A 14526-nucleotide genomic window follows, 5' to 3' on the forward strand; every position below is an offset into this window, starting at 1 on the left:
TAAACCAGTGAGTTTTCAATCACATTTTTGGATTTTAAATCCTGTATCACAAGCGATCTTACTCCACTCCAGTCTCCCAGGAAAGCAACAATGGCAGAGTGGCTTTTTGGAGATAATTTCTTAAATGTGGGCTGGAAAAGCTGCAAGCAAAGCCCTCAGTCCCACCCAGGGCTGCTCAGCCCTCTGGGAGCAGATGACAAGAAGCTAAGGAATGACAGCAAACAGCAGCTCAGGGCAGACTCCACTGCTAAATGAGCAGCCACAGGGAAAAGCCATCAGAGCTGGGGTGCTTGCCCCAAAATCAGCATTTACACTCACTTTAGAACTGACTCTTGGAAGTCTGAATGCAGCAAAAGTAAAGCAAAGCAAAGATCTCACTATCCAAAAACCCAGAGGAGCTTTAAAACCACTGCAAAATCCCCATCACCAGCGTTCAACAGACATTTCCTGGAACCTGGAGCTTGATCCAGACACAGCAAACGTCCTGCCAGCTCCAAGAGCCTCTGCACCAGCACTGCAAACCAGGAAAGAGCACAGAGATAATGCCAGTCAGGGAGAAAGCAAATCCAGGAGGGAAAAGCAGCAAAGGAGAGCCAATAAATCAAAGTGATGGTCAGACAGCTCATTTCCATGGTCCTGTTTCAAACCCAGCACGAGCTGATTCCCAGGCTGCTTCTCCATGGGCTGGAGAGAGCCCAGCAAGGCTCTTGGTGCAGAATTCCAGGTTTTCCATGGACTGATAGGACAAAGGATTGGGAATTCCAGCAGGGAGGTCAGGACCTGCTCATGAGACCAGAAGTGCCACACTTCACTCCTCCCACACCAGTCCCTGCTCTCAGCTGCCCCCAAACCCTCATGGAGAGAACAGGGGGAGAAAAGAAAGAGCCCTGCTGCTTTGGGGTGGGTTTATTCTCCTGCAGGAAGGATAAATGGGATTGTCCCACTCGAAGCAGATGAAATCCCAGAGTACAGAAGGTGCACGGACATCCCCTACAGGACAAACACACATCAGAGTAGTCAAACACACTATTTTTTAATGGAGATTTGCAAAAGGCAAGCCAAGTGTTGAAAATTCAGGACATTTTGTGAAAGCACATTTGGTCCTCTTCCAAGTTTCCTCAGTTAAATACTTCATGGATAAATAACAATTAAGCATACATGGCACTTACAGTTCAGAAAACTTGATATTGCACATGATACCAAGAAATACAAGAGTCCACTTCAGCAAATGATTCCAGCACAGTTATCAGCTCCATTTTGATGCCATTGACTTGTACAAAAGCTCTCATCTTAGTGCACAACAGGTGCCCTGTCCTTACAGAGAAAAGTATCCAAACACTTTTAGAACAAAGAGGAAGAAAAGTTGGCTCCTGAAGGAACACAGAGTCTTCTACCAGCAGCTTCTGTGAGGATAAAAGCATTCCTGTGGAAAGATGACTGTCCCATCACCTGGCAGCAGATTCCTAAGCCATTCCCAAGGGAAGCTGACCACGCTTGCCTGGAAGGCTGCAATTCCTGCCTGGGCTGCTCTCATTCTCAGCCACCTTTCACTACTCCTGGCAATCACAAGGAAATCACAATGGCAAAGCAGCTGTGCAACTTCCTCACAGTCCTGGAATTCTCTCTGGAAAGCTCTGGGCTGGATCCTGTGGGCTGGGACCCTCCCCTGGGTTCAGGAGTGCAGAAAGCACAATCACAGGGAGAGTGGCCAGAGGCACACTCAGGGAGCTAAACTGGGAGTCAGGGACAAACCTGGAGCAGGAGAGGCCACCCCTACCCTCAGGGTGTGTCTGTCCTGTCCCTCCTGGTGTCCTGGCCATCCCCACAGGCTGACCCAGCCAGTGTGGGATGCTGGGCTGGGCTGGATGAGCCCAGCTGGCCCAGGAGCAGCAGCTGAGAGCCCAGAGCTCTGTGCCTCTGCCCATCCTCCTGCCCTGCTCACCCTGACCTGGCAGCACAGCCTGAGCCTCTGCCAACACCTCTCTGCATCACAACACCTCGAGTTCCTCTTTTCCCTTGGAACAGACAACTCAGGCACTCCACAAACACCTTTGGCAAAGCCAATGCTACAGGAGCTGGAATCATCAGCTGCCTCAAACACCAAGGCAACTCAATCTATTGCAATATTTTTAGGAAATTTTAACCTATTTCCCTCCAACCCTTCACGCCCTCAAATACACATAATAACACTAAGAAGACTTGATGATGATTTTTTTTTCTTTTTTTTTGCCTAAATACAAGATTCAGCTATCACGGAATAGAAGATTCTACAACAAAGTCCCTGAGATGCATCTGCACATTAAAAGATTCCAACAATAACCTCTCCAGCACAAACTTCATATTTATTAGAAATGTTTTGAGTTGCAACACGTGGTTTATGAAAACCAATGTTGTTGCAAGAAGGTGAAAATACAGCAGATCAAGTTGCCCTCATATTTATGCCTCAATTTAAAAGTCATTAACCCAAAAATAACATTCTACTACTTCAACTGTAGTCAAAAGTTAGAAGTATATAAACAACCACCAGAAAAAAACCCAACTTGGTATATTTAAAATAGTTGTTTTGGCCTCAGTTTGTTGTCACCCCTCAAGCCCTTAACTGCCTTTTTCCTGAAAGTTCACAGACATTTTTTAAAAAAACTCCAAACACCTCTTTTTAGGTGACTTTGGGTTCCACTGTATTTTGCAACCAGCTCATCAGAAATACTTTTCCATCTTCCAAAGGAAGCTCAGTTTTCCCTGCTAGTGAAGAGAACTTAAGGCACTAACACATGAATCCTGTCAGGAATGTGAAATAGTTTGTTCTTCATGCACTGTGACACCAGTTCTTAGCAGCATCTCTCCTGAAAAGGCACTGAAAACTTGGCAAACAAAGAAACTTTGGGAACTTCTGCCTGAGTGGCTCTGCAGTTCCACCTTCCCTCCCCCCCTTCCCTTCCAAAAAGGCACCTGGATTGGTTTGATCCCTGGTTTCTGCAGCCACAGCCTCTCACAGCCCTGCAGCTTCTATCAGCCATGGCTGAGAGGGATGTCACTCTCTAGCAGCAGCTCTCACACCACCAGCAGTGATCTTTCCAAGAGCACACAGAGCAGTTTTGTTTCAGCAAACCCAGTGGGTTCCTACCTGAGCAGACCTTTAGGTTGTGTATTGCTAGTCAGAAAAATTCAATAATTCAACTTGGTGTAAAAAATTGCACTTCCCCACTCCTTCCCCAAGCCCCGAGATCATTTCAAATTAAACAGCAGACCCTGCTCTAGAGGGACATTTGTAACACAGCTACAAGGAGGTAGCTAAGTGGCACAGGCCAATTTGCCTTCTTTTTCTTTTAAAATAGATTCAGCCTTCATTTGCAACAACATTTCTCACAGGAAGTCTTGGAACAAGAGCTGTTTGTTCAGGTGGCACGGGAGGTTACCCCAAGGAGCTCCATCTCCTTGGTGTCCAGGGCTGGCCACAGGCCCAGGGACACCTGGGGGACACCTGGGGGACCCAGCCTGTGCAGGGAGCAGCTGCAGGGGAGGCATGTCTGCAGAGGATGCCCAGCTCCCCCAGGTTCCCCTGCAGAGTCCCTCAGATCAGCCCCACCATTCTGTCGATCTGCCTCATGTAGTTGCTCTTCAGGGGCAGCAGGTACCTCCTCTCATCAGGGACTCTGTTACACTGTTGAGAAAATTTACATCCTTTTAAAAACTCAGATCCAAACCCAGGCAAGCCCATCCCCTCTGCAATCCTTTCAGATCCTCCCAGTACAGAAAACTGTACCCAATAACACTTTTTCCTCCAAGTTTCCCTGGTTCTCTGCAGACTTGCAGCACCAATCCCATAAATGAGCAGCAAATGTTTCCTCAGTGCAGGCTGCAGCTTCCAAACACACAGCACAGCTTGTTGTGCAACTGAGATCTCCTTCACTATGACAACTGTGAACATTTAAAATAATGCTCTTTTCCTGGAGCTCTGTGGGGAGGAGGGAAGGAGCCAGAACCCACCAGGAGATATTTTAAAAAGTTGTCCTTAACTGCTCTAGTGGCAGGTGTCCCTGCCCATGGGGGTGGAATGAGGTGATCTTTAAGGTCCTTTCAACTCCAACATTCTGGGATTAAACCAGATCTGTTTTGGTGATGGGCATTGGAGCCACAGTTCTGGGGTCGAGGCCTTTCTGAGAAAGGTCCCCTTTCCATGCCCCAAAACCACACTGAGGAAGACAAAGCTCGGTTTAGAGGACCCTCTGCTTCTCCCTTTGCCCCTGACAGCAACACTGGAGAGTTTTAAGGGCAAAGAAAAGGGGAAAGAAAATAACTGGAAGTAAATTAACAAAGAACAAAAAAAAAAAAAACGCTGCAAAACACTTCAAAGGGGACAGGTTTCACCTTCACCAGCATCCCCCACATGATCCCATTCATGCTGCTGCTGAAAGTGCTTTTCAGGGGAGCTCCTCAGCTGTTTGATATTTCTAGAGGGAACTGTGTACAGCAGCCCTTCTGGAGGCTCTGTGTGTGCTGGCTGCCCCCTCCCCAGGCCCAGGCAGGAGCAGCCTGTGTGTTGCTTACGTTGGAGCTGAAGTTGGCTGCCTTGAGCTCGGAGGGTTTGGCTTTGAGGCTGCCCTCCCCTGCAGGCAGGATGTCCTCCCACAGCGAGCTCCGGAACCGCTCGTCCACAGACACCACGTGGCCCTCAGTGGTGAACATGAACTTATTCCCAGACCTGTGCACTGGGTTCTCTTCATCAAACAGCTGAGGGAGAGATGGCACAGACAGGCATTGCAGGTATGCCCCATCCCCCACCTCCCAGTAACAAGCAGTTGGGAACAGGTACTCACTCTTTGAAGGATCCCACAAAAATACCTTTTAGTGCTAAATAATGCTGGAGCAAAGGGAAATAAATAGCCTTAATGCAAGGGATTGATCTGAGCAGTTAGAAGAGGAGAGCAGAAGAAAAACTTCTCACACAACTTAAAGCGCCCTTATTTTTCTAAGCTGCTCTGTGAGGCATTTCTAGGCTGGCATCCACTCAGTCACAGATTTATTTGGTTTTCTGCACTAAAGGAGATTGAGAACAGGGGCTTAGGCAATGTCAGCCCAAACGCTTTTTCCTGTGAGTGCCAAAGCCCAGCAGGGAGAAAGCAGAGGCTGCCCCAGGCAGGAGGGCTGCAAGCAGCACTTAGCTGAGAGCTGAGCAGCAGCTCCCTCCCTCCTGCTCCCTCTCCTTTCCCCTCTTCCCAAAGATCTGCAGCTCTCCAGGGGCAGGAACCACAGCTGGGCAGCTGGCCCAACTCAGAGAGTGGGGTGAAGTCAAAGAGGAGCTCAGCCTGAATGACCCCAATGCACAAACCCCAGAGCCCAGCAGGCTGTCATTAATGATTCCCTGCCCCCAGCCCAGTTTCTAATTAACAATTAATAACCTCCTGCCCCCTCCTGTGCCATTTTTGTGCAGTGCCTTGGCAGTGAGGAGCACACACGTACCAGGTACAAATATTTACAGGTTTCACTGAGGAAAAAGCTCTCCATTCGATCCTCCTTGGTCTTCTCCACCACGTGGTGCAACGTGGCATAGCCACACCTGCAACAAGGGACAGGGCTTGGGCTCAGTTCCAGCTCTGCTGCTCTCCAAGTGCTGCCCAGACATCCCCTCACTTCAGAGCATCCCAGCTGCCAGGGGGAAGCTCCAGTGGAACAGCTGTGTTGTGCAACACTCACTGGTTATTGGTGCTGAGGGGTCTGTGATCACCTGGACCCCACTCACCAGCAATGTCTGACCTGGCCAGTCAGCACACATTTGACTAGAAAATGAGTCAATTAATAACAAGGAATAAAAATTCACTGTCTTCCCCCTGAGCCTTGCAAGAAGTTCAGCTACTCAGTATCAAAGTCAGGATTCACTGCTGCTGTTTTGAGCTGGATGCTGGTACTCAACAGCACCTGCCTGAGGGGCCATCCCTCAGTTCAGCTAAACACCAGGAGGTGAGAAATAATCTTGCAGGATCCCTAGGAAAATTCCCAGCTACTGTTTTCAGCAGCTTTTAGCAGCTGATCATCAACAATGCATTTTGAAAGGCAGTGATAAAATTCCAAAGGTATAAAGTTGCCACTGGACTATAATGTCATTTTCAGATGGGAAAGAAAGAAGTGCTCAATAAATAAATCATCACTTGTGGCTTTCAAGGAGGGCTGGGTTTTCTGGTTTACCTACATGTGGCAGACTGGATTCTATACAATATTTGTATAATAAAATGTAGATATATAGCACTGAGAGAAGAAAAGAACATTGAAGACTGACTTTGCTTTTGTATATTTTTCCAAACTCTGCAGAATATCCATTCCCACATGAAGGTAAAACGGGTTCTTTGTGGCCTAAATAGGGAAGACAGACAAGAGTTAGAGTCAGCAATTTTGAAATCCTGTAATAATAACACAACAAAGGCCTATTGGTACCAAGTCTTGTGTATCACAGCAAACTTATCTTTAGAGGAGCATGACTTGGATTAGCCAGTGCAAGCTTCTCACATTTGCTTTAGTGCAAATCCTAGAAAACCTGCAGTAAATCCAAACTCTCTGATCCTTCCTTGTAGGCAGACAGTTATTTTAGTTTCTTGTATCTCTGCCTGGGCAGTATTGCAAGGAAAGCTCTAACATTTACTTCAACAGTTTTGATTGAGCAGTCACAGGTCTCTGCCTTGTAAAAATCTGCCAGCAGCTTTTAGAAAAGGTTGTTTGGTGTTGTTTTTGCCTGCCTTATAAAAAAGGCTGTTTTTGAAGCAAAGAGCAGAGCAACAACATTGCACAACACTGCAGTGCCTGCCCAGAGACTCCACAGGACAAGAGGCAGCTCCAGGGCTGCCAAAATTCAGCTGGCCAGAGGTCAGGGGGATCAAGTGACTTTCTGAACAAAAGCATTTTGGCCCAGCCATGATGTGCAGCTCAGGGAAGTCAGATACCTGGTACAGGAGATATGTGGACTCCACCAGCTCTGGCCTCAGTGGGTAGAAGGGAACATCTGGGGCCTGCAGCTGCCAGTTGTACCTCTCTGGGAGAGCCCCATAGCGTTTCCATATGGCATAATAGAAGGCATGGAGGCAAATGGCATCTTCCACATCTCCTATCAGCACCTGGGCACCAGAGCAGCCAGAGATACACACACTTAGTGCTGCAGGCCAGCAAAGATGAGAATGTGGCACCTCAAACAGCTCTTCTGCCATAAAACACAGAAAATAACCCCCCAAAAGTACTAATGTCTTCATTCTTTGCAGTAAAAGCTTCAGCAGAGCCTCACAGCACAGAATACAAGTGCAGAGGCTAAAAGAGGGAAGCTGAAAGTCTCAGCTCTAGCAGAGAGCAGGCCAGGCCTCCCCACACAGTTGTGTTAATGCAGAGCTGAACTGAACTCTTTGCAAAGCCACAGGTGGGAGCTCAGCTCAGGACTCAGACTCACCCCCAGCCCAGGACTGGGATGGGCCTTTCCCAGAAGGAAAGCTCACCTGCAGCCCAGGGAAGAAGGCCTGCAGAGAGTCAATCCAGGTGTTCATCAGCTGGCCCGTGTACATGTTGACGTTGACATAGAGGGGAGGGTCCCCTTCTCCTTCATTGCAGGCCTCCCTGCTGCAGGGAACAATGCAGGGAACAATGCAGGGAACAATGCAGGGAACAATGCAGGGCAGTGCCTCTGCCTGGGCAGCACACAGCACACTGCCACAGCTCAGGCAGCCACTGCTCTGCTCTGCTCTGCTGGGCTCCTTGTGAAAGAGACCCAAACACTGCCATGCCCTCAGAGAGTTAATGCATGAAGGGATGTTAATTCATAGAGGGATCCTATCTTAGAGCTCTGCCAGCAGAATTTCTACCAAAAAGTCATGCTAGGCAGATCAGGCTTTCAGAAGAACAAAGCAGCCAATTGAATACATTTCTTTTGCAGTGCCAGACTTTTCTCAGCCTTAACATTTATAAATGGGACAGGAGGCAGTCTGGCTTCTCTGCACCCCATCAGTTGTGAGGAATGAGGAGACTGCCATGGAAAGGAGATTTTGCTTCTTACAGTAAAAAGGAGAATGAATTTTCTAGAGCCTGACACAAAGCACTACAAACAGATGTGTTTCAGATCCTGCTGGAGGATTCACTGCTCAAGGAATTGATGCTGACATGAATCACATACCCTCTCCTCAAGTGGTTCTGAATGTTCTGATAAGCAGAGTTGAACATCTCCAGGTCTTCCTTTTCCCCAAAGAGGATGTAGGACTTCAGCAGGTACTCATAGAACGAATCTGACCCTGCTCCCAGTCCACTCTGCTTTCCAACCCAGTGACCAGTCTGGATATTCACAACATTTCCTTTCAGAACAAACAGAAAGTTTAGTCTGAGGTTGCTGAGTCTATCAGAGAGAAACAATCCAGTCAAGACTTGGAATATTACACGTTCAGAAATTCCCAAGAAGGAAGAATCAAAGATGAACATCAGATGAAGTTACAGTGGTGCATTCATCTGAGGAACACCCACACACATGCAGTTATTTTAAGTACTTTGAGTCATCTGCCAATCTGAATTATATTAATGGGGACACAAATCAGGGCCTTCAGCTCCATTCCCCAGTTTTGTGAAAAATTTGAGTTGAAAACCTGTGCCCTAAGGAAGTCTTTCAGAGACCCCATTTTTCTTGGAAAGCCCCAAAATGCCATTAGTTCAACACAAGCCCTGTGTACACAAGGGGAACGTGGAGCAGAAGGAAAAGGGGAGGACACGTGAGGACACAGCAGCACCCAGACATTACCCAGCAGTCCAGTGTTATTGCTCCTGAGGCTCCACAGGGCCTTCACAGCTCTCCTGGCCACCCACTCGAACGTGGAATCTCCAAGCAGCCTGCTGAGGATCCCAAACTCCACCAGCAAGGATCCAGCTCCTGCTGTGCAGGTCTCATTGTGGCTGTCTGGAGGAACCCCCTTCTTCAGGTTCACCTGTGAACAGGGACAGAGAGGCTGCACCCTCCCCTTTAGGAACAAGCCTTTCTGGTGGTTTGTGCACAATGTGCAGCAAGGACCATGCACAGAGACACAAACCCAGCACACTTGGAAAAACTTCCTGTGAATTCCTGACATTCTTCTCCCAGCTTTACAACATCAAGCCTGAAGTGGGCAAGCCTCATGTTTTTCTAGTACTTGCTAACCCTTGCAAACTTCACTTTTTCATGCTTTCCACTAAACATTCAGGCTTTTCCTTCTTTGCTGCCCCTCAGTTTGTGCTGGTGAAACCAAGAGCTTCCTCAGTGGATGCTCCTCCCCTTCCCATGGAACAGGGAGCTGAAGGGAAGTTACAGCACCCTCAGCTGCTTTACCAGGCCCTGAACAGAAGTGAAAATTCACATTTCTACAGAGGGAAATGCAGTGCTGCTGTCTCCAGAAATTAAGAGCAGCCAGGCAAGTGCTCATTATAGTTTTGCAATTTTGGATTGTTCCAGTAGTAGTGACATCCTCCTCCTTGCCAACTGCATCTGCTTAAAACAAGAGGCTGCAGCATCCAAGCATCCCAGGGTATTGAGAACCCACTGAGCAGTCTTCAGGAAAATGACAAATTCCAAGCCCAGTATGATAAATATTTCAGAAGAGTTTTATTCCAATATAATTGTTTTAGTAGCAAGTCACCAATGGAGTCACTTTCCTCCTCTTTGCCTTTGCAGTATTCCTTGTTAATGACAGTATTGTTTGCTGCTGTGTGACACAGGGCAGGGAATGCTCCAGCCAACCAGCACAGGAACAAATGACTCCTGACCCACAGGGAGCAATCAGCCCAGGGAAAACATTTACTAGACAGAAGGAGCAACTTGTACTATCCATGTCAGCAGGGCAGTTTCCCCTGTGTCACTTCAGAATAACTTAGAGCAGGCTCAATACCCCAAGTGCACATAAAAGGGCACAAAATGGAAGGTGCAGGACAGGTGAAACCCCCCAGGGCTGCTGTGTCACTCACCCGAGGATAGGGAATGCCAGTTTTGGTGTTCTCAAAGGCTGGCAGCAGCCTCACTGCCAGGTCATGAGCCAAGTGCAGCAGCTCATTGTCATAATCCTTAATGGTCATGTCACCAAAGGGCTGCTTGGTGTCAGTAATTATGATGTGGGCAGACAGCAGGCTTCCCAAAACCCTGTGGGAAAAGGAAAATTCAGGTTTCCAGTCTGTTCTGAAGCTCATTCTTCACCCCAACACCTTACTGGTGTCATGTCTGACAGAATTATTACTTTGTGCTCCTTACAGGCACTACACAAAATGACCTGGTTTTCCCCCAGCAGGAGTGAACACATGTAGAAGTCATGCTGCTGTCAGCCACAGTTCCAAAACCTGGTTCTGCAAAATTTACCTAACCCAGAGTTCTTGTAACAAATCTGTTTAGGAGTGAAGACCTCCTAGTCCCTGCAAATGGCAGGAAGGGTGTTACACAAACTTAGTACTCAGAAAAGAGAAAGCCTAGCCAAGTGAAGCAGGAATAAACACTGCTTGAGGCACTCAGGAAACAAAACCTTTTAAAATCAGACAGTATCTAAACCCATTTCCAGCACAGAAGAGTCTTTTTCATCTAAAATGAAAGTGAAAGTGAGCAGAAGTCCATGAACCAAAAACAGAGCAAGGAAAAGCTGTCCCAGGGTTGTTTGTTGGGCACAGATCTGAGTCTCAGAGTCTGCAAGCACTGAGCCAACCACTGTCTCACTGCTCCAGGTCACACTGGACTGATTAAAATAGTTTCCTATATGAAAGGATGGAATATTTTCATAGAAGATTAAGAAACAGCTTACTTGAGGAACCATTTAGGGAACAAAGCCTGCCAAAGAGCTCCTAATCAATGATTTCTCTGTGAATTACACACACCAAGTCTTTAACCTTTAAAGACAGAAAGGCAGCACCACATACCTGATTGTTGCCTCAAAAACTTGGACTGTTGAGTCTTTGTCAAATGAAACTGTGTCAATCACCAACTTCACTGCCTTCTGGAACTCTGAGGAGTTTCCCATTACCTTTCACAGAAAAACAAAGCTAGTTTGTACAATTGTTGCTTCAGAAGAGGGTTGGGGAAGAGAATGGCAGGTTCACATCTTAGCCCAGCAGTCAGATTTAGCACACTGAGTACTCAAACTGCCTGAACTATGAGCTCAAGAGTTAAGCTTAGCTTAAAACATAACACAGCTTGCAGAACAATGAAGTTTGATGGAATGTTTATTTGACCAAAGGCCAGTCTAACCTGTCAGGTTCCTGACCCAGCACTGCACATCCAGGAGTTCCCCTGTGCCTGCTTCCCACAGGTCTAACCCAGGATGTGATTTCCACTGCCCCCAGAGACAGATCCATGTTCAGTCTGAGCTTTGGGGAGCAGGAATGTGGAAGGAAAACACAGGTTCCTGCTTGCCTGAGCTCATGAAAAGGCTGAGACATACTTAAATTTTTAAGCAAAGCATTGCCAGCTGTCTCCATTACCCAGACCCAGTGGGGAAGCATCACATGTTTGGTCTGAGCAATGAGGAGCAGAACAGGCTTGCCCCATGCAGCAGCTTCTCAAAGACAGGAGATTTAGCAACCAGAACCTTGACATTTGAGAAAAGAAGTTGAGCACTGCCCCACTGGTGATGGAGGACAGGAAGGCATCGTTACCAGGCACGTAGCACAGATTCCAAACTTCTCTCTCAGCAAAACCCAACATTTCCCTCACTTCTGCTTTCAGATCTGCTCAGAGCTGCCCTGCTCCAGCAGCTCCTCACCACTGCTGCAGCCCAGGGTGGAATGGAAAGGGTTTTATATCCCAAAGAGCCAGAGGAGATACACATCCCCGTGGCTCCAGCACATCAAATCCTGCCCTGGCTGCATAAATGAGAACAGTGAAACCTGCTGGGGTCTCTGAAAATGCTCTTCCTCATGACCCCATACCCTGGCACAAACACAGAATGAGCTGCTCCTCATGTTAGCTTCCAGTTTTATCAGAAATACAGCTGAGAAGCAGCTTTACAGGTTTTCCCCTCTTTCCTTTCACCACTTCACACAGATCTGTGTGTCAGTCAGGCCCTCTCTGCCAAGTGAAACAACCAGGGCTCTTCCGGCACTGTGCACACAATGAACCTTCCTCCTGATGGACCTTTCAGCAACTCACAGCAGTTCCAGCTCAAATCCACCCACCCTGGGCATATCCTAAAGAGATCTCATCTGAACCTTGGGGAGGAGCTCCAAAATTTCCTGTCTCTTCTGGAAATCTCTGCTGACATCTCCAACTACTCTCATTCTCTTACCCACGTGACACTTCTGGTTTATGATCCAGCTGTTAGCTCATGATCCAGCTGTTTGCACCACCTGGGCAAGCCTTGGAGAGCTGCCCCAGCCAGGACAGGTCCCAGCATGGCCAGGGCAGTCCCAGTGTGGCCAGGGCAGGTACCAGGGGGGCCAGGGCAGTGTCCCCACACCAAGGACTCACCGCCAGCGTGTCCAGCGCGTCGATCAGAGTCAGGGAGTAGTTCCCCAGCACATCATTGATGTTCAGGTTGGAGCTGGAAGAGCAGAATCACAGAATTGTTAAGGCTGGAATTGATCTGTGCAGATCATCCAGTCCAACCTCCTGTGCAGGCAGGGTCACCTGGAGCAGGTGACACAGGAACTATCTAGGTAGATTTGGAATATCTCCAAAAGGGGAGGCTCCATGACTCCTCGGGCAGCTGTTCCACAGCTCTGCCCCACTATGGAAAGTTCATTCCAGTACCTGAAGGGAGACTACAAGAAATACGGAGAGGGACTGGAGTAATTTCCAAGAGGAAATGGCTTCCAACTTAAGGTGCATAGGTTTATACTGGATATTAACAGGAAATTGTTCCCTGGCAGGGTGGGCAGGCCCTGGCACAGGTGCCCAGAGCAGCTGGGGCTGCCCCTGGATCCCTGGCAGTGCCCAAGGCCAGGCTGGACATTGGGGCTGGGAGCAGCCTGGGACAGTGGGAGGTGTCCCTGCCATGGCAGGAGTGGCACTGGGTGGGCTTTAGGGTCCCTTCCACCCAAACTGTTCCTGATTCATACAGAGGTGGAACTTGCTGTATTTTAGCTTATGGCCATGACCAACTGTCCCGTGGCTGGGCCCAGCCTGACCCCCAAGGGGGCACCCACGGAGCGATGCCAGCCCCGCGCCGTTCCCCACCGGTCCCCAGCACACGTTCATTAACCCGGTCCCCTGCAGCCGTTCCCAACCCCGGTCCCCTGCAGCCGTTCCCCACCGGTCCTCAGCGGCCGTTCCCCCCGAGCCGTTCCCCCCGGGCCCCGCTGCCCGGCCGCACTCACGGGTCGCGGCGGTCGGGCCCGCGGCCGCGGCAGTGCAGCGGGTCGAGCTCGTCGCGGGGGAAGGCGTGCTCCATGTAGCTGTCGTAGCCGAACACGAACATGCCCCGGGCCGCGTCCCGCAGCCGCGCCCGCAGCTGCGGCGGGAAGGCGCCGCTGTAGCGCCGCTCGTACTCATCGCCGCCCGCCGCCGCGCCCCACAGCCGGGCCCCGCGGGCCGCAGCGCCCGGAGGCGGGCCGGGCAGCGCGGGCGGCCGCGGGCTGGGGCAGGGCAGGCGTGGGTGCAGGCAGAGCCCGCGGGCCAACGCGGGCAGCAGCGCCAGCAGCGCCTGCAGCCCGAGCCGCAGCAGCAGCAGCCCCAGCACCACCGACCGCCATCGCATGGCCGCCCGCGCATAGCGCAGCGGCGCCGCCCGCGCCGTGCCGCGGCCCCTTTAAGAGCGGAAGGGAAGCAAGGGTTGGGAGCGGCGCAAGGCCCGCCCGCGCGGCGCTGCTATTGGTCAAGCCGGCACGGAGGAGGGAGCGGCCTCCGACCATTGGGCGCGCGGTGTGTCACTCAAAGGCACCGCCCGGCGGCGTTAAAGGGGTGGGGCGGCGCGGGGCTGTCGTGGCACGGCTCGCGGCCGCGGCTCCGCCCGGCGCAGAGTCAAGGCGGGGCCGGCCAGCGGCGCGGCCTCCCCGGACAGGGCCGGGCCCTGGACCCTGCCCTGCCCTGCGGTCACTGCCGCGCCCCAGCGCTCCTGGAAAGGCCCCGGGAGCAGCAGGAATTCCTCCACGGAAAGGATGCGTAGGCTTTGGCACTGGCCAGGGAGCTCTGGAGTGCCCATCCCTGGAGGTGTCCCAGGAATTCCCGGAGGTGGCACTCAGAGCTCTGGGCCGGGACCAAGGTGGGCACCGGGCACAGCTGGCACTCCCTAGGCTGGGAGGGCTGTTCGAGCCTCTCTGGTTCCCGCATTCGGTGACAGTGGTGAGCCGCGGCTCCTGCAGCCCGGCCCGGGAGCACAGAGCGCGGCAGGGCAGGAGCCGCGTTCCCCGGAGCTGCGGTGGCAGGAAGCCAAGCCACGCTCCCGGGCCAGGATCCTGGAGGAGATGGACACAGGGACTTCCATCCCGCAGTGCCAGCAGTGACTGGACAATACGTGGTGAGCAGAGCACCGGGTGTGACCGCAGCATTTGTGGGCACGGGCTCGGGGACAGCGCTGCAGAAAAAGAGCTGACAAATGCCAGGTGTGGATGTGGATGTGAGTGAACACA

General features: G+C 50.7%; 1 protein-coding gene across 4 annotated transcripts; it reads right to left on the reverse strand.

The window, feature by feature from the left end:
* Nucleotides 1–1013: 1013 nt before the first annotated feature.
* EDEM1 (ER degradation enhancing alpha-mannosidase like protein 1) lies at nt 1014–13719 on the reverse strand. 4 transcript variants are annotated; one of them, XM_050979302.1, is made up of 12 exons: nt 13276–13718; nt 12428–12500; nt 10882–10985; nt 9949–10120; nt 8756–8960; nt 8144–8318; nt 7473–7590; nt 6933–7103; nt 6275–6348; nt 5461–5557; nt 4549–4731; nt 1014–3661 (listed from the first exon to the last, which is right to left on the reverse strand). In XM_050979302.1, the coding sequence occupies exons 1-12, from the start codon at nt 13653–13655 to the stop codon at nt 3572–3574; spliced, it is 1842 nt and encodes a 613-aa protein (XP_050835259.1). In that variant the 5' UTR covers nt 13656–13718; the 3' UTR covers nt 1014–3571. The 4 variants fall into 4 exon arrangements, with proteins under 4 accessions (XP_050835259.1, XP_030083864.1, XP_050835258.1 ...); XM_030228004.2 differs by having other exon boundaries at nt 7473–7593; nt 8756–8939; nt 13276–13717; XM_050979301.1 differs by having other exon boundaries at nt 7473–7593; nt 13276–13717.
* Nucleotides 13720–14526: the final 807 nt, after the last annotated feature.

The sequence above is a fragment of the Serinus canaria genome, chromosome 12 (assembly GCF_022539315.1).
Source record: "Serinus canaria isolate serCan28SL12 chromosome 12, serCan2020, whole genome shotgun sequence".
Lineage (NCBI taxonomy): Eukaryota > Metazoa > Chordata > Aves > Passeriformes > Fringillidae > Serinus > Serinus canaria.

Coding starts and splice junctions, on each gene's coding strand:
- EDEM1 (XM_050979301.1), bottom strand. CDS start 13,655: ATGCGATGGCGGTCGGTGGTGCTGGGGCTGCTGCTGCTGCGGCTCGGG. Junction 12,501..13,275: donor GGGCCCGACCGCCGCGACCC/GTGAGTGCGGCC, acceptor CTGCTCTTCCAG/CTCCAACCTGAACATCAATG. Junction 7,104..7,472: donor CCTTCTTCCCTGGGCTGCAG/GTGAGCTTTCCT, acceptor TCTGGTGCCCAG/GTGCTGATAGGAGATGTGGA.